The sequence below is a fragment of the Patella vulgata genome, chromosome 2 (genome assembly GCF_932274485.2).
Source record: "Patella vulgata chromosome 2, xgPatVulg1.2, whole genome shotgun sequence".
Lineage (NCBI taxonomy): Eukaryota > Metazoa > Mollusca > Gastropoda > Patellidae > Patella > Patella vulgata.
The window spans coordinates 70,917,482-70,937,141 of record NC_065880.2 but is presented as its reverse complement, the minus strand read 5'-3'; the positions used below and the strand labels follow the sequence as shown (position 1 = coordinate 70,937,141).

The 19,660-nt window shown below is 36.3% G+C and overlaps 1 protein-coding gene across 1 annotated transcript; it reads right to left on the bottom strand.

Annotated features, from left to right (window-relative positions):
* Positions 1-2,478: 2,478 nt before the first annotated feature.
* Positions 2,479-17,165, bottom strand: LOC126810606 (myoglobin). The gene is made up of 14 exons (XM_050535770.2): positions 17,000-17,165; positions 14,693-14,788; positions 14,184-14,303; positions 11,909-12,027; positions 11,010-11,024; positions 9,270-9,369; positions 8,263-8,380; positions 8,013-8,064; positions 7,235-7,307; positions 4,836-4,911; positions 4,013-4,114; positions 3,574-3,670; positions 2,973-3,052; positions 2,479-2,771 (listed from the first exon to the last, which is right to left on the bottom strand). Exons 1-14 carry the CDS (start codon positions 17,081-17,083, stop codon positions 2,716-2,718), a joined length of 1,188 nt encoding a protein of 395 aa, XP_050391727.1. The 5' UTR covers positions 17,084-17,165; the 3' UTR covers positions 2,479-2,715.
* Between the last annotated feature and the right edge of the window lie 2,495 nt (positions 17,166-19,660).

Below are 19,660 nucleotides of genomic sequence, written 5' to 3'. Positions count from 1 at the left end.
TAACAGAGAACAACTACACAATTATAAACCTTCAATAGAAATATATCAAACTGAAAATATGAGTTGTCTCCCCTTTAGTCTTCATAATACATGTACAGTGATCAATTTTTCAGTAGCTTTAATAATGTGAAACTTTCAATCAAACTGAAACTCTACCCAATAAGTAAATGAGATGTAATTAAATATGTCATTTGATATCAAAATAAATCCACAAAAAAATATGGTTGATGTTTTTAACTGATATTCTTCAAAGGTAGCAAGATAATCAGCATAATCATTGGATAGACCAGCAATAACAGATATAGTATCTTCAGGTAAACCACCTGCTTTCAGAGCCTGTAATAAACATGATAGAAAGAACATCTCAATATAAATCCTTCTAGAAACAAATTAATGCTATTTTAATACTAAAATCACAAACACTCAATATATTATTAAGCAATAATGAAATATTCTAATATACAATAAAATCACAATGTCAGACACAATCCCTATGGTATCTGTCATTGTGTCCTGCACAGACTTGTCCTTTATCAATGTTTTTAATGATATTTATAATACATGTCTGGCACACATTTCAAAATGCCAGGAACTAGTTCAGTAATGTCAGGTACATATAAACTGTATATTTCCAGGTCTGATGTTGTTAAACCTGTAACAATCATTTTTCTTCTGGCTTCAGGTGCAAATCATGTCTCTATATCAGTGTATGGTATTAGCTACACCAGCAATGATCATCTGCAATGTTCTAAAGTTTTAGCTAAACTTGAGGATAGGCTGATTAGGGGGCATGAATTGAGAGAACAAGCATATGCAACAATCTTATTTCCATAATTTGCCACTGCGTAGGGGTCTTTAGCATTGGGAGGAAACTGGAGGACCCGGGAAAAACCCATGAGGTTGGGCGGACAAACCTATTCCTTGTCACGCACAGGCTTGTAACCTATAATTGGATCTAGTGCCGAGTACACCCTGTGGGAGCCAAAAATACTGTGCCGAACCCATTTGGCCTCATAACCTTGTCCTCAATCAGGTGTAAATGCGGCATGTCTGACTAAATATCAATGTAGCATTATTGAATAAACTTTTACTTACTTTTTTTTTTCTGCTGCAGGGTTGTTTAAATAAGACGTTGGACTACGATTGATGTTACTGTCTAATAGTTCTCCATTGTTAGTAAAAATATTACCTGGTTGAATAGATTCATGAGCTTTCCTTATACTCTATACAAAAATATTAACAACAACATTTAACTCTTTCCGTTATACTCTATACAAAATATCACCAAATACAAACATTAAACTCTTTCCTTTATACTCTATACAAAATATCACTAAATACAAACATTTAACTCTTTCCTTTATACTCTATACAAAATTTCACTAAATACAAACATTTAACTCTTTCCTTTATACTCTATACAAAATATCACTAAATACAAACATTTAACTCTTTCCGTTATATTCTATACAAAATATCACCAAATACAAACATTTAAATATGTAGAATGTAGGAGCAAATCTACCCATTGCAGCTAGGTCTTTTTTCTGATCCGGGGATGGCTTAGTTACCAAGACAACGTCGCCATGTTTTCATTAAACGATAATATGGATGACACTCACAGGAACTTTCTCGGTCAACACCCAGATCAAACCCCAGATCTCCCTTCTCCGAGCCACCATGGCTCCCATGTAAAATAAAGTCCAAAAATAAGCATACCTCTGTTATTCCAGCTACAAGTGGTTCAAATGATTCTTTAACAAAGCCTAAAGATGTTATATCATAGAGCAGGTATTGATGAAATCCACCTGGTCCAGAATGTGTGTGTATACCACTAATACACACATTTCTTTCATTATATAAATTACCATATAATGCCTCTAACCTTTTAATAACCCGTGAAAACAACAAAAAAAATCAAATAGTCTAGCAAAACTTTATCTTCTTTAGTTTAATATACAGATGAAATGAAATGGGGTTTCACATCTATGGTGTTTTAATGGATTCCAATGCCAAGGGATCTTTTATGTGCATTCCAATATATACACGCGACCTCGGTTTTTCGTATCATCCGAAGGACTAGACAGCTGTCCTTGCCAGGCCCTCTCTTTTCGAAATTGGCATAACTATGATAGGACTTGGTTCTGTGTCACTTGATTGAAACTTTGGACAGGCAATCAAGCACCCTTTGGTTTCAATGATAGGGGCAATAACTCTGCAAAACATAGTGGTTGACAATCCATGCAAAGCATGACCAAATTGTTATTGTCTTGTCCAGAATTATTGACCTTGTACATCCTTAGCCATTGACTCACAGATTTATTCCGCAAGTAACATGCTAGTTATATTGAAAGTCAGTTCTGAACATACATTTTGTATAGATTTATTATCCCCGTCACGAAGGCTAAAGCTGTATCAGAGCTATTGAATTCACATGTTGAAATTATGCTTTTCACAGACAACTCAAATAGTTTGAAAAATTACCAAAAATGTAGTTTATTATAAAATTGATTAGTTTATACAGCCAGGAGCTAAATCACATAGCTCATATGATGTAATTTATTATAAAGTTTACCAATCATTTAAATGACTTAATTGAATTTTCTTCTGTTTATGTTATGTGGCCAATACTAGTATGGCCCGCCATAACATATAAAATTAAAATATTGGTACGGCCTTGACCGCTAGGTTGTATAGACAGCTCCACCACTGTTTCTAAAGCACAGCATCTTTGGTATCTTTTCTGAGATCTTTTAAAAACGGAAGCAAGCCTGGAAAAAATTTTAACTAAATATAAATATTTCACAAAGTAATTACTCTAGGGTGTTAAAAATACAATCTATAACAATTTCATACTACTTGAGCCTTCTTAAAAATCTTCTTATTTTACTATTTTTTTAGTATGTTTTATTGAATACTAGTATTCTCTATCTGGGACTTGGCCTTTAACAGAAACAAAGAAAATAACTTACTTGTGCCACCTGTACCTTTCTTGGCCAAACTTTCAAACTCTTTGTTTCTGTTCTTTTTATTTGCTGATACAATTACATACCTAAAAAACATCATGTGTAAAGATGCAGTTGCAAGAGCTTAATCTGCCTGTTGCAGGTCTTTTGTCTTGCTTTAAATGTTATATAAGTTATTATTTAAGCATTTATTTACATGATAAACCAATAATAAACTCTGATGGTCGGGAGATTGAATGGATGAAAACATCCTTGCTATTCAATAATTGGATAACCAAGACTGTCTATTATCATAGGAATGGTACTTGACAATCGAGACCATCTTGTCAAAACTTCAAACACTCATAACTTCGCTCAGAATAAAGTAATATTCATTTTACATTATCTATTTTTGAACTAATATAGCAAAAATGCCCAACTCTTTATCTAAATCTTACACAATGCATCTTTAATATGGAATTAAATCCCATATTTATTATTATCAAGATAAGGAGCTGTGATTACAAAACATGTAATAGTTCTATTCATGCAAAAATTGGGGAATAGATTTTGTCCACCCTTCACAATTCAAATACATTGTATACTTTAAAACATATAAGGTTATTACTTGGTAACTATCTGTATATGGTAGGATCTAAAATCTGACACAGCTGTTAAACATGAATTATATTCTTCTCTTAATTTATCATCATTACTCTCTTCAACTGAAAATGATGAAATGGAAAATCAGTTATTTCAAAAATATATCAGTATTTTTGTTTTAGACAAGTCAAGCACTATGGATTCTTAACTTCTTCTCTAGTCTTCATCAAGCAAAGAATTATGACCTGTGAATTTTAAGTTGAATTCAAACAAAATGTTATTCGTTTGAAAAGGATTGAACAACAGGCAAAGCCTATATAAGTTTTCCCAGAATTTCAGTTTTATTTACTAAATGCTGCTGAAACAATTTAGAGGGCATACTAGGATAATAGTGTATGCTATGATGTAGATTATGAAATTTTATGACTATGACAAACCATTAATTTATCCAATTCCTGACTTACCTACAGTACGGATATTAAACGGAAGACTATCAATATCTTTTATCAACTTATGATGTATGGGTAACATATACTTTCTCATCTTCTCTAAAAAATCTTTTTTATCTTAAAAAAAGAGCATACACAAATATCACTTTACACATAAATATTTCTAATAAGTAACACATAATTTGACACTGAATTGCTCAGTTAGGGACACGGTGACTGCATTATGCGAGGGAGAGAGAGAAATGGGGTGCAACGTCCACTCAACACAAACTAGGTCATTTCGGGATTAACACATGGTTCAATTTTATTTCAATAATTCGCTTGCACGTTGGAGGCCTTTAGCAGTGGGAGGGAACTAGAGGGCCCAGAGAAAACCCACAAAGTTGGACAGGCGACCCTACTCTTTGTCACGTACAACAGGGGAATTGAAACCTCGTCAGTTGACTCAATGACAGACCTTATGATATAGTGTGCACATGCTAACCAATCGGCCATCAAAAAGATTGCATTATGAACAACATCCTGGGAGGGCACAAACCCCAAAACATTCTCGTCTGTGTGGAACATGCTAGGTTTGTAGCATATCTGAGCTACGTTATATGTTTGACACTATTTGAGCAATATGATGATCCGAATCGGCCAATAGTCTTAAAAAAGGGGGAGCAATAATTCTAAAGCCATGATGCAAAGCCCTTCACATAGTCCCTATGCTCAGTCCACAACAATTAATAGGAGATTTGCTGACGATTTCAGAGATATGTATTTATATGAGATTCAGATACATTTATATTATATGATTTTCTTGGAATTTCCTTCCCAAGTTTGATAAACAATATACCTTGACTGTGTTCTATTCCTAATGTTACATCAAGTAATTGTAAAATAGCACTCTGTGCAGCACTACCACCAATCATCTAAAATATAACCATTTAAAACCATTACTATATAATGTTCATCAAACCCTTTCTTTATCCTGATATTTAGATCACAAGCTCTGTAACTGAGTCAAGTTGCATGGTTTCGATTCTCAGCTTGTATGTGACAAGGAATATGGTCTCCTGTTTAACTTTGTGTGGGTTTTCTCTGGGTGCTCTGATTTTCTCTATCAGTTAAAGACCACTATGCACAAGTGAATTATTGAAATAAAATTGAACCATGTGTTAGTCCCGAAATGACCTTGTTTCTCAATTTCTCCTATCCTGATACTCAATTACTTTTTCCCTTGAAAAATGAGTGACTGTCTCACAAATCAGATTAAGTAAATTTAATGACTGATTATTTTATTCAGAGCTTTGCACCAGAAGGTGCAGACAAGATGATCTAGATTACTTCATGTATATGCCCACCAAAGAAGACAGAGTTGAGCCTCGGTTTTTCATCCAATCCAAATGACTAGACACTTTTCCTTGCCAGGTCCTCCTTCCTGCACTACTGACAAATGGAAACCAGAATATTACAAAAGAAAGTGATATCAAACCATCCTGATTTATTGTATAAATAATAACTATAATCTATTGCATAAATCATATCTATAATCTATTGCATAAATAACAACTATGATCTATAGTATAATAACTATACTATTCAAAAAAAGTAGGGGATATTTGATTTTTAAGTGTTATTAAAGTCACCTAATGAAACTGACGAAGAAACAAATGACAAAATGAAATGAAGTTCACATTCATCGATTTATTCCAAATGATCGTTAGACTAAGTAAGGCACAGACTGACCATTATAAGGGTAAAATGATACCCGGGGTCAAACAGCAAAGTTACCACAGCATCACAACCAAGTCAGTAACGGGTAAATCCTCCTCTGTTTGCCAAACAAGCATTGATCCGACGTGGCATACTCCTAATGAGACGTCTAAGGTCATTTTGGTCCAGATTGTCCCATTCCTGTTGCAACGCAGCAGCAAGTTCTTGGACATTGGCAGGACGTTGTTGACGTTGACGTAACCTCTGTCCAAGCATGTCGGGACTCAGTGCTGGCCAAGGTAATGTGGTGATGTTCTGTTGTTGGAGGTAACCTGTAACGATCCTGGCCCTGTGACATCTTGCGTTGTCATCCTGGAAGATGAAACGGCGGCCATGATGTCGTGCGAACGGCACAACATGGACTGCCAAGATGTTGTCCCGGTAGTACTGGCCTGTAACATGCCCTGCAACAACATGTAAAGCCGTTCTTCCAGCAACAGTGATGCCTTCCCACACCATAACAGAACCACCCCCAAATCGATCATGTCTGATGACGTTAACGTCTTGGAAGCGCTCGTTTCGACGACGCCACACCCTCCTACGTCTGTCCAAAAAATCAACAGTGAACCTTGACTCATCTGAAAACATCACATTGCTCCAGCGTCGATTATCCCAGTGTTGACGATCCCTACACCAACGACATCTTGCCTGAATGTGATGATCTCTCAAACAAGGGATCACGCGAGGACGTCGGGCGCGAAGGTGACCCCTATGCAGTCGATTCCGAATCGTCTGGCCACTCACTCTCACACCAGTGTCTGTTTGAAGACGAGCGCTGATCTGATTTGCTGTGATGACACGATTTCTCAAGGCCAAGGTACGGATAAATCGATCCTGGGCTTGAGTTGTCGCCCTTGGTCGACCTGAGCGTGGTCTGTCCTGTACAGATTGTGTATCACGGTATCTGGACCATAGCCTGCTTATGACAGACTGAGAAACATTCATCGTCCGCACCACAACCGCCTGTGTTGTGCCGATCTGTAGCATGCCAAGGGCACGTAACCTTTCATTTTGGGTAAGCCGACGCATATCAAAATTTGTTTTCTGGTCACTAAAACAATTAAACTGATGTTTCCACCCTGGAATTCAATGCCACAATGACTGTAACATTCAAAGTCAGAGTCGTGCAAATCTTGGGTTGGACCCCCATGATGATCCCAAGCATCACATGCATTCCATGCGGTAGCTATTGGTGCGTTTGGGCGTCACATGTAACTGGAAATGTTTCTTCTGTTAGGTTCTATAGTGACTTTTTTCGTAGTCATTTGCATATTTTAGTATTATGCCCCCAAAATCAAATATCCCCTACTTTTTTTGAATAGTATATGATCTATTGCATAAATAATAACTATGATCTATTGCATAAATAATAACTATGATCTATTGCATAAATAATAACTATGATCTATTGTATAAATAATAAATGACTATAAATAATATAAATGACTATAATCTATTAGATCTAATTAAATTACATACCGTTAAAGGTTCATAATCTTCAACACCTTCATAAATCAACCCACCAGGTAAAGGGTTAGATTCACCACCCCACCTGTAATTAAAATATACTTAATAATCATGATACTTAAAGTTACAATTTCATATTTTCTAAGAAAGTCAAAACGTAATTATTTCTATGTCTTTTGCTCAATAGGTTGTCAACTCACTATTATACGATCATAGGTTATCTTTCTCACACTTAAAAATCTTCACACCGGAAATAATAACACAATTACCTCCCTTGTTGTCCTATTCCCCACTATGGAATAGCTATCTTCAAACGTTTGAATTTGAAGTTGAAAAGGATATTTTTGCCAATTTCTCAACTGGCAATAGTGAATCATAGGTTTAATAGGACTATTCTTTAACAAGGTAGGACTGTTTATAGATACCATCAAGTTTAGGGCTTTAATTTAATACATTTTAAAAATATAACTTAAAAATATGAAATTGTAACTTTAAATGACAGAGGTATAACATTATAAAAACACAAACTTATGGATTTTCTCCTCCTTAGTTAATTTCATGCAACGTTTCAGGTATCTTTATCAAGGTATTAAAAACAATCCAAATATGAAATAATGACTTAGATCTTTTGAATAGTAAAATCTGCAGTCACTGTGACAACTAACATGTATTGGCACTTACAAGGGGAGGACTGGGCCAAAATTAATAAAATTCATCGTTGCATTTACAGTAAAGTATATAATATCACAGATTAAATTTGATAAATGGAGAAAACTGTACAATACATTACCCACTAAGAAAAGGTCTAATTTTATTATAGAATGTATCTGCAGTCAAATTATCTGAAAAGAAATTGAATACAAACAATTACTGACACAGGAATATTTAATCCTGTTCAATATTTACAAAGATACGATAGCTAACAATTTGACAACATTCAGCATCCTTACAAACAATTAATGGCCAACACGGCCTTATTTTATGGGTATTACCCCATCAACATTTTAAGTTTTAAGAAATTCTATTTCAAAGGAACCTACCATGCATTTTAGATAACACATTTTGCAAGTTTTTAACAACTTTGTTGATCTTCTGTAGTCCTGATATCATCATATCAATATTACCACTTTCACCTCCTTTTAATAGACTTAATATTGGCTGAAATTAAATCAGATTGAAAATATTGTGTTGTATGTCATGCTTATAACAATATAAAACTCAGAAATACCCATCTGGCCCTTTAATTGAATAGAGCCAAAAATATGAATTTGGACTCACTTGCAAGTAAGTTTAAAGTATTTTAATGCTTGGTAACGAGAGAGAGACAGAAATGGGGTTTAACCTCCACTCAACATCAACACAAATAATTTGATTGCACTTAGGGGTCTTTAACAGTGGGAGGATCCTGGAGAAAACCAACCAAGTTAAACAGGTGACCTACTCCTTAACAAATAAAGCAATTATTTAACTTAAAGTCTCTGGTTATCATTTGAGGGTTGTTAAGTAAGTACTGTACAAAGATATGATGAGTTGAAAATTTGTCAACATTCAGTATCCCCTGCAGACTGTTTAATCGGAAATGGTCAAAGCAATGGTGGGCCATTTTTTAATCTGATTGAATCCAAGCCAGGAGACTAGCTACCATTGAAATTTTGTGTTCTTAAATGACATTCTAAATAACCAATATGAGTACATTATTACATGTCTTAAGACTTGCTGATGACCGGCAGCTTTTATCTATCACAGTTAAAGATTTATATTCTCATGATTTATAATAAGTGCAGACAGGACACAATATACACAGACATCTGAAATAACAAACGAGTGAATAGATCTGTGGGCTAGCCTAAGTGCCACTGCGCTGTACTGTCTGGCATGTAGCAGATGATGATGATGATGATGATGATGATGATGATGATGATAATAATAATAATAACAATAATCCTTTCTACCATCCTGCCCTTCATGAAAAAATATAATACAAAAGATGATAGCATAACAGATATTCACTCAAAACGAAAACTATTTCTAGTAATTAATTTATTACCTGTAATGCGTGAGTGAATTCTAATTCTATAGCACATGTTACTACAACAAACCAATCACACTCATCACCTCCTGGTACGATATATAGACTCTTCATATTACTATAAATATATAGCATCATCATAGTCTTAAATCCAGTTATTCAAACTAAATGAAATGGGGTTTAACATCCAACTGTTCTGCACCAACTGGGCTAATGAAGATGATCATATGCCATACAATGTGCTATGAAAGAAATTGTGTACACAGGGCCTCAATCTTTTATCCCATCCAAACGACTATACATTTTCCCTTGCCAGGCTCTCCTTAACTTTCTCTGCCCACACTTGGATTGAACACAGGACCGCCAGGTTAGCAAGCAAATATCTTACTCATCGAGCCATTGCTGATTCATAAATAAACCAGCGGCTGCCAGGCAGGATACGCCCACATTTTCGAGAGATGGATAGAAAACAAGCTAAAACGAAAGTGATTTTTCCTACAATCAAGGGCCATACTTCAGGAAATTACAATTCGATATGCGCAAATATCGAAAGGAACCGAGATCTTTGGGTTATAAACTTACATTTCAAGTTTCAACAAAATCGGATAGAAATTGTGACCTCTATAGGATCCACAATTTTGATATACCATATTTTTACTCTAACGAGTAAAACGAAGGGCGACCATTTTGTCTGTCAGTTTTGGGCGGATTTTCACGAAATTCGAACTCAGTCGTCCGTGGGGTGTAACGGTGATATAATAATACGTTTTTTTAAATCGGATAAAAACTATGACCTCTATAGGGTTCACAAGCTAAAAACGCAATTTTTCGTACAATCAGGGACCATAATTCAGGAAGTTATGTTCCGATATGCGCGAATTCGAACTCAGCCATCCTTAGGGTGTAACGGTAATATAATAATACGACTTTTTAAATCGGATAAAAATTATGACCTCTATAGGGTCCACAAGCTAAAAACGTGATTTTACGTACAATCAGGGGCCATAATTCAGGAAGTTACATTTCGATATGCACGAATATCGAAAGGAACCAAGATCTTTGGGTTATAAGCATACATTTCAAGTTTAAACCAAATCGGATAAAAATTGTGACCTCTACAGTGTTCACAAGCTAAAAACGTGATTTTTCGTACAATCAGGGGCCATAATCCATGAAGTTACAGTCCGATACATGCCAATATCGAAAGGAACCGAGATCTTAGGGCGATAAACCTATATTTCAAGTTTCATTGAAATCAGATAAAAATTGTGGACGGACAGACGTACGGACGGACAGGGGCGACGACAATATATGTCCACATGAAAATGTGGGCGTATAAAAACTGAGGTGGATCTACCCTTCGAATACCACTTGAACATAATTTTTCTTTCATTGACAGACAATTTAATGTAAATTTGTACATGCAGACACACAGTTAAACTGCTACATAAGCTTGTTTAAATAATTTCTTTCATAACTCAAACCAGCACCAAAAATTAAACATTTTCCTCCCTTAGCCCAGATATTTTGTTACCAAGCGGTACTCACTTTAACTACAGCTTACCAAGTAATGTGCACAATGAGGATTTTGCGTAGTAGAAATCTTGGGTTAATCTTGTAAAAAAATTAATGTTTCTAAATGAAGTATGATGCATCTGATTGGCACTAATATTAGCTCATGTTATCTCTAAGATCAATGATCAGTATGATCACAATACAGTACCAGTGTGTTCAATAATTATTATATATTGTACTTACTTCAGTGATAATGGCCTGAAATACAAAATGTAAATAATAAATATAAATAGTGATGAAGTCGTCATACTAGGGCCATTATTTTGTCGACGTTTCATGTACTTGTTTTTATTTCTTAAGTAACTTTGGAAAGGAAAAATATCACAATATATATCGCACTGTGAGGTTCATACTGTGATATGTAATATCGTACCGTGAGGTTAGTGTATTGCAATATATTGTACAGATTAAAACCAGAGAAACTAAAAAAGATAGGTTGCCAGGCAACAAAACACACGCCCACAGCAGCTGCTAATTCGTCCGGGCGGTCAACAAGTGTTGTCGCATATTTTTTCTTTCGTCAGTAATGAGAACCTTTACAACACATGAAAATCTGATTACGACTAATAACCCATGAAGTAATTATCAGAAAACATTACAATTTGTTTCGATTGTTTGTCTCATATGACCTTAAACAATTTACATTAACTTTAGCCTCTAGAATGAATGAATGGAATGGTGTTTTAGCCTCTAGAGTGTCCACAAGATTTTTTAAAGTGTTCAAGGGCCTTAACTCTGGTAGTAGTTATCAATCAGAAAATCAATCGGCTTCTTCGTCGTTTAAGGTCAATCAGATATTAACTTTAGCTTCTAGAGCATCCACAACGGACGGACATAGGCGACGACAATATAAGACCACATTTCAATGTGGGTGTATAAAAACTAAATGTATTTTTACGTTATGCATGACTATACCCAAAGGTACAATGTACATACCTATCTGTATCTAAGCTTTAAATCTTGTAATAAGTTAGAAAAGCTAAATGTTATTATAATAGTAAGTGCAGGGGGCTGCACCACACACAATTTACACAAAAACAATCTATAGACAAGACACAATAATAACATTATTGCAATATTACCTATCTGGATCTAGTTGTTTGTAATTAACTAAACAGAAACCTGGATGTGATAGGATAGGTTGAACACCCAATTTAGATGATACCTCATACCATGGTACAGCAACACATTCTGGTATACTCTACAAAATATACCACAGGAATGAAATTGGGGTAAAAATACCAAGCATCAAATAATAGCCAATCTCCATCAACCATTCCATATTTTGGAAATCATCATATAGTTGAAGAAAGTGATGTCTTTTATTGTCGATTTTGTGATCGATTCTTTCCTCGAGCCCAAACTTCACAATGTCATAACCTACTCCCTGCCCCAAAACATTCATTGATAATAGGTCCACTCTTATAAAACGATAACTGAAGCTGCACATGAAATCAAGAGGTTTGTATTCTGGTGAAAATGTTGTGAAATTGCATTGACAGACAACACCTGTAAAAATATAAAAGATCTGGCAGATATTATACTATTCAAAAAAAGTAGGGGATATTTGATTTTTAAGTGTTATTAAAGTCACCTAATGAAACTGACCAAGAAACAAATGACAAAATGAAATGAAGTTCACATTCATCGATTTATTCCAAATGATCGTTAGACTAAGTAAGGCACAGACTGACCATTATAAGGGTAAAATAATACCCGGGGTCAAACAGCAAAGTTACCACAGCATCACAACCAAGTCAGTAACGGGTAAATCCTCCTCTGTTTGCCAAACAAGCATTGATCCGACGTGGCAGCAGCAAGTTCTTGGACATTGGCAGGACGTTGTTGACGTTGACGTAACCTCTGTCCAAGCATGTCCCAGACATGCTCGATGGGGGAGAGGTCGGGACTCAGTGCTGGCCAAGGTAATGTGGTGATGTTCTGTTGTTGGAGGTAACCTGTAACGATCCTGGCCCTGTGACATCTTGCGTTGTCATCCTGGAAGATGAAACGGCGGCCATGACGTCGTGCGAACAGCACAACATGGACTGCCAAGCTGTTGTCCCGGTAGTACTGGCCTGTAACACGCCCTGCAACAACATGTAAAGCCGTTCTTCCAGCAACAGTGATGCCTCCCCACACCATAACAGAACCACTCCCAAATCGATCATGTCTGATGACGTTAACGTCTTGGAAGCGCTCGTTTCGACGACGCCACACCCTCCTACGTCTGTCCAAAAAATCAACAGTGAACCTTGACTCATCTGAAAACATCACATTGTTCCAGCGTCGATTATCCCAGTGTTGACGATCCCTACACCAACGACGTCTTGCCTGAATGTGATGATCTCTCAAACAAGGGATCACACGAGGACGTCGGGCGCGAAGGTGACCCCTATGCAGTCGATTCCGAATCGTCTGGCCACTCACTCTCACACCAGTGTCTGGTTGAAGACGAGCGCTGATCTGATTTGCTGTGATGACACGATTTCTCAAGGCCAAGGTACGGATAAATCGATCCTGGGCTTGAGTTGTCGCCCTTGGTCGACCTGAGCGTGGTCTGTCCTGTACAGATTGTGTATCACGGTATCTGGACCATAGCCTGCTTATGACAGACTGAGAAACATTCATCGTCCGCGCCACAACCGCCTGTGTTGTGCCGATCTGTAGCATGCCAAGGGAACGTAACCTTTCATTTTGGGTAAGCCGACGCATATCAAAATTTGTTTTCTGGTCACTAAAACAACTAAACTGATGTTTCCACCCTGGAATTCAATGCCACAATGACTGTAACATTCAAAGTCAGAGTCGTGCAAATCTTGGGTTGGACCCCCATGATGATCCCAAGCATCACCTGCATTCCATGCGGTAGCTATTGGTGCGTTTGGGCGTCACATGTAACTGGAAATGTTTCTTCTGTTAGGTTCTATAGTGACTTTTTTCGTAGTCATTTGCATATTTTAGTATTATGCCCCCAAAATCAAATATCCCCTACTTTTTTTGAATAGTATATATCAGTCAAAGACCTTTTCTGCACCAACTAGAGTAATGAAGACGGGAATACACCATGCAGTACCGTATGAAAATTTTTTCCTGGATTGTGGCAGAAAGGTGTTCTTTTATTTCGAATTCTAACTGTCAAGTGTTAGTTTACATGCATGCCATTTGTCTTGGTTTTCTATCCAATCTGAACCACCGAACACCGTTCCTTTTCAAGGCCCACAATCTGCACCACTGACAGTTCTTAGGAGCTGTCTCAGTTCACACATCAATCTAACCCAGGACCTTCTGATTTAGCGAGCCCCCTATTGCGGCTAAAGAATAAAGTCTGCTACTTCAACCCTGCACAGTACTTACTTCTGGTGCTCCTGCATCACCATCCTCCCAAACATACCCTGCTCCTATTATAGATAACTGTAAATATGCTAGGCGTATTTCTTTCCTGCTTTTTAGCTTTGAGGCATCAAGATAAGGCATCTAAAATGATTAATAAAGATTGAGTTAGGCACATATATAATAAATAAATAAATAAATAAGATGTTTGAAAAGAAAACAAACTACATATTTCAAGCTAGCGCTTTCAGTTCCATCGGAACCTCTTCAGACTTTAATATGATAGCATATATAAACATTATCTAAGAACATTATTTAGGACATTTTTTTCATCAGCTACATCAGCTGTATGTCTTAGAATCTGATCAAAATCAATTCAATAAGAAAGGAACATCTTGCCTTGGCAGTGGCATTACCTGAGAGATAGAGACCTAGTCACTTGATGCAATGACAGACCTTACAATCTAAAGCACATGCATAAGACCATTTGGCCACCCAAAATCGCCTGTTTAAGTTAAAATGATGTCCTATACCTTTAGTACCTCTTCCTTCATCATCTTCTTCTCCACCAAATCTGGCATTTCTTTGGATAGACGGTTCCATGCTTCAAAATATTCTGGAAGCTCTTCCTGTCAGAGATCAAAAAAAAAAGAGATAATTATCAATGTTAGATGATAACATGCTTTGACATATTTTTCTGCATTTTTATCAAATGGCAAAGAAAAGGTTAAGGATCCTAGGTCAAATGGCAGCTTACAATTTGCAAAGCAATGACAAATACACCTCAACAGCAGTTTTGTTGTCTAAAGTATTTATAACGGTTTTCACCAATTTTGGGGGGTAGTTTTGAAAAAAAAAAAATCACGATCCCAACAGGTTCAAAAAGATGATTGGGTTGCATTAGTCCTATGACTAGACAAAAGGTAGGCCTACTAGTAAGATAGAAATATATATCTTCAGAATTTCACTTGATCAGGGGGTCTATAGGCTTTTGCCTGTTCTCAATCCATAGATAACAGACTATATGATTTGGTGAAAGATGAGGACTTATAACATGAGATTACGAGGATATCTGATCAAACTTGAATGTACCCACAAAGAACTGATTGTCGCAACACCAGAAAATAAGGGGGGATGGATGGCTGAAAGGTTAGCACGTGCGCGCTGTATCATAAAGTCTGTCATTGAGTCAACTGGCGTGGTTTCGATTCCCCGGTTGTACGTGACAAGGAGTAGGGTCGCCTGTCCAACCTCATGGGTTTTCTCCGGGTCCTCCAGTTTCCTCCCACTGCTAAAGACCCCTATGCGAAAGCGAATTATTGAAATAAAATTGAAGAATGCGTCCCGAAATGACCTGGGCAAGGAGTGGACGTTGAATCCCATCTCTCTCTCTCTCTTATTATTAAGACTTTGTTTACTATACAACGGTAGCAATGACAATCAAGACACCGTTATTCTCCAAACAGCTCTGAATTGGCTCGAAATATTTCTTTTTGATTAGGCTAATTATCATAGGAGGCCTATATAGCGAGAACTACATGTATCATAGCCAGGGGCGGATTGGGCCATCGGGCGATCAGGCACGAAGGGCCGGTCGGACAAAAAATGAAAACAAAAATTTTGTCCAATTCGTCTAAAAAACCTTTTTCTGCTGAATATTATATGGGGGTGGGGGGGTATTGGACCGCCCATAGAGTGCTGATGATCATGTTGTATGTGGCCGGTGGCTTTAACGGGCCGTCACACCATCATTGGAGTCTGGAATGGGCTGGTATAATAGACTTTCTGGGCTGGGTGTGGGCCAGAATTCGGAATCCTGCAATGGGGATTCCGAATTTCATCCAAAAATTTCATCGGATTCACCCGACACTGTCGCCCGCAAATTTACTAATTATTAAGTCACCTGCACAGGGTTCGTAACTCCAAAAATATTCAATTTTAAGGTCTCAGCAAAATTTGATGATAGCTGGTCTGCTGGCTGAATATGAGTGCGAGACGATTTTCCTGAGGCTGGTGTTTAAAAACATTCCTTGAAATTTTTATTAACTCGTTATTTTCAGAGATGAAATTACAGAATTGGGATGTCGGGAATGGTCTCAAATTGCGGGAAAATGGCCTCCTATTTCCAAAAATTCAAAAATGAATTGTGTCCCATACGCCTATGCATGTCCGCTCCCACTCCGTCAAGGCCACCTGTTATTCAATAATCCTAACTGGTTAATCAAATGCCGGTGGTCAAAAATTTTCTCAACTAGTCCCATTTTTTAACCAGTTGAATTCTCTCGACTCTTGACGATACAATGATAATATGTTAATATATAATATGAGGATATGATAATTCCACCGGTTGATCTTTGTAAATTACTTACAGGTAGGGGTTTTGGCCTAAATTAATTGATTTATGAGATATATTATTTGACAGAGATTATAATCAGATATGCCACCAAATCGCATATTTGGGGTTCATTTTTCAAATCTTTCCATGGCTACAGTCCCCGGACCGTCGGGCTCCGCGGTCAGTAAAAGGGGGCTGCTACGACATGGGAGCCTGGGCCAGTTCCTGGCCCCAATCTGCCCCTGATCATAGCTCTTTATCTAAATCTTGCATAATTTATCTTTAAAACCTGAGCTGCATATTAATATGTATTTGCTCTGTTTAAAACCAGTTGAGTAGGCTACACTATGTTGTTACAAGTGATGGTGCTGTAGATCTACATTGAAGATATTTTAGGAAACCAAAAGTAATAAGTAGGCCTAGGCCTAATGTATAGGATTATGGCTTAGAGTTAGGACAGGCCGTATGGCTACCGGCGGTACGGTACCTTAATAATTATACCTACCAATGGAGATTCCATCAAGAAGCCAGTTTCCATGGAGACATCATAATTCTCAAAGACTATACTATCTACTTTAAGTGTTGACATGTTTTCATGTTGTTCGTACCATTGAAGATGTAGGTTATCTAGACAGGACTTTAACCACTGGTCTTTTCTTTACCATTCTGTCTAATTCAGCAAGGGAGATAATTCTAATATACATGTAGTAACAGGGCTTACACCAGTAATTTTGTAACCACTGCCTTCAATGTTATCATTACACAACCATTTTTTTCGTTTTCAATAGCAAGGTCTACACACCTACAGGTTATATCTACAAAAAATATGCCAAAATAGAAGGGAAATCCCACATGCTTAATCAATGTATGAATATTTGATTCGATATCACAATACACACCAGTTTTTCCATAGTTCATATTAGTTGAAACTGTTTTGTATACAGTAATGAGAGAGAGAGAGAGAGAGAGAGAGAGAGAAATTTCAGGACTAACACATGGTTCAATTTTATTGCAATAATTCCCTTGCACGTAGCTAGGGGTCTTTAGCTGTGGGAGGGAACCGGAGGACCCAGAGAAAACCCACGAGGTTGGACAGGCGACCCTACTCCTTGTCACGTACAACCAGGGAATCGAAACCACGCCAGATGACTCAATGACAGACCTTATGATACAGCATACACATGCTAACGATTCGGCCATCCAACCCCCCATACAGTAATGAAACAGGACCCAAATGCCTCAATGATGGACACGATCGATCCTGACATTTAAACTTAACAAAATTGCCGATCGGTGGTGAGCATACCGCCTAGAAAGCTTGCAACTGTTGTGCTTGGCTCATAGGCTGCTTTACTCGCATTGGGTGTATGTGCATCAGTCGATCTCAATTTTCCTATAAAAAAAACAAAATTGATATGTACATCCCTGGGCGATGTGTACAAATCATCACAACAGCCAAAAGTCGATCAAGCATATGGTTATATCTCCTCAGTAACCAGAAAACCTGGATTATACATTCCGAAAAAGGAGGGGAAGTGGATTCAGCGATATATGGAAATTGAGCCATGTTATGTTCGGGTGGAATAGAAACGAATAATTCGCAGCGGTTGATATTTGATCACAAGTGCACTAATACCTGACAATAATATTAATAGTTTATATTTTCGATGAGTATGTCAGATAGTAACCTATTTCCACAATTGTTATTCAAAATAAAAAGCAATTAACTAGGAGCTAGGGGCATAATTAATTTCAATACAACTGTTTATGAATATGGTGTGATATTACAAAGAGTTTTTTAAGTAATCAACTTTATTCAACATTCATATAGTAAGACAATGATCATATCAAAATAGGTAGAAATATATCTTTACAATTAATATAAAAATAACTAGTATTTACATATATATCATTTTACTTTTACATAAAGACTCTTATTATATTGTCATGGAAACAAATGAGAGGTTTATAATATAACATACACTTTATGTGAAGTAACAAATTTGAATGATATAATATGATAATTAATATCATTGCATTTTTGTACAATATATCTATCGGTATATTAGTAGTAATTTCAAATGCATAGATTAATACAATTTCAAAATGCCTTGAAATACACAGGACACAATTCCATGTAATACAGTAGTTGTATTTTATTGAATTTTGTCCAGTGCAAGGACCCATGAACACAATATTAGATTTAAAGGCTGTCTGGATAAACTGACATTTAACAACCAAACTTATTAAAATGTATGGCAGTTATGTCCATTGAACAAGCTGTATTCTGGATAAACAGACTATCACTGACTGTGGTGGGGGTCATATTTATTGCTTTTGAATTAAAGTTGAGCAATATAAGTATAGAATTTTGCTATTTGTACTAGAAATTGAAATGAAACTGAAGAAAAAACAAAGAAAAAATTCCCAAAACAATGATAACAAAAACAAAATTAAACAATAACAGAACAATATCAAAAAAATGAACAATACGGAGAGATAACTAAACAAGCCAACAGTGAGGCTAGTATACCCCCACTTTAATACCAAAATAAATAGATGACACTTATTAATTACTTTGCATATTTATCTTTTTATAAAGTATCAAGCAATCAAATTGCTTATCACTTGGTTAAGATTATCAAACTCTACCAGATTTCTCTAACAAACATTTAGCAGAATCATTGTATTCCAAACAGTACAACAGACAGACAGACAGACAGACAGACAGACAAATCTATTTAACAATCCCCTATTAATCCTTATAAGACATACAGAAGTAGATTTGGCAAATTAAACACTTATATGGATATGCTACTTCTGAATTTAGTAACATGCTATGTTTCGATACCCCATTTGCTTGATAACGATATCTGTATATGTATCGAAAAATAGCATGTTAATAAATTCAGAAGTAGTATATCAATATAAGTGTTTTTAATTAGGACCATATTAATTAAATTAGGAAAAACTAATACATAAATAGGTACAAACTTAATATTATAAATACATGTATAACAATTAAATACAACTGAAACAGAAATTTGTTTTGGTTTCATACTTACAAAAATCATTAAAACTTTACATAAAACATAACTCATTGGATGATTATTCTATTTCTATACTATTTTTAATCACAATATTTTGTGCAGTTAATCGTGACCTC

Excerpts from the sequence above, each read along its gene's own strand:
- LOC126810606 (XM_050535770.2), bottom strand. The coding sequence starts at position 17,083 with ATGTCAACACTTAAAGTAGATAGTATAGTCTTTGAGAATTATGATGTC. Across the intron at positions 8,381-9,269 it reads AATTCACTCACGCATTACAG|CCAATATTAAGTCTATTAAA; the intron begins GTAATAAATTAA and ends ATTTAATTTCAG. Across the intron at positions 2,772-2,972 it reads GAAAGGTACAGGTGGCACAA|GCTTGCTTCCGTTTTTAAAA; the intron begins GTAAGTTATTTT and ends AATTTTTTCCAG.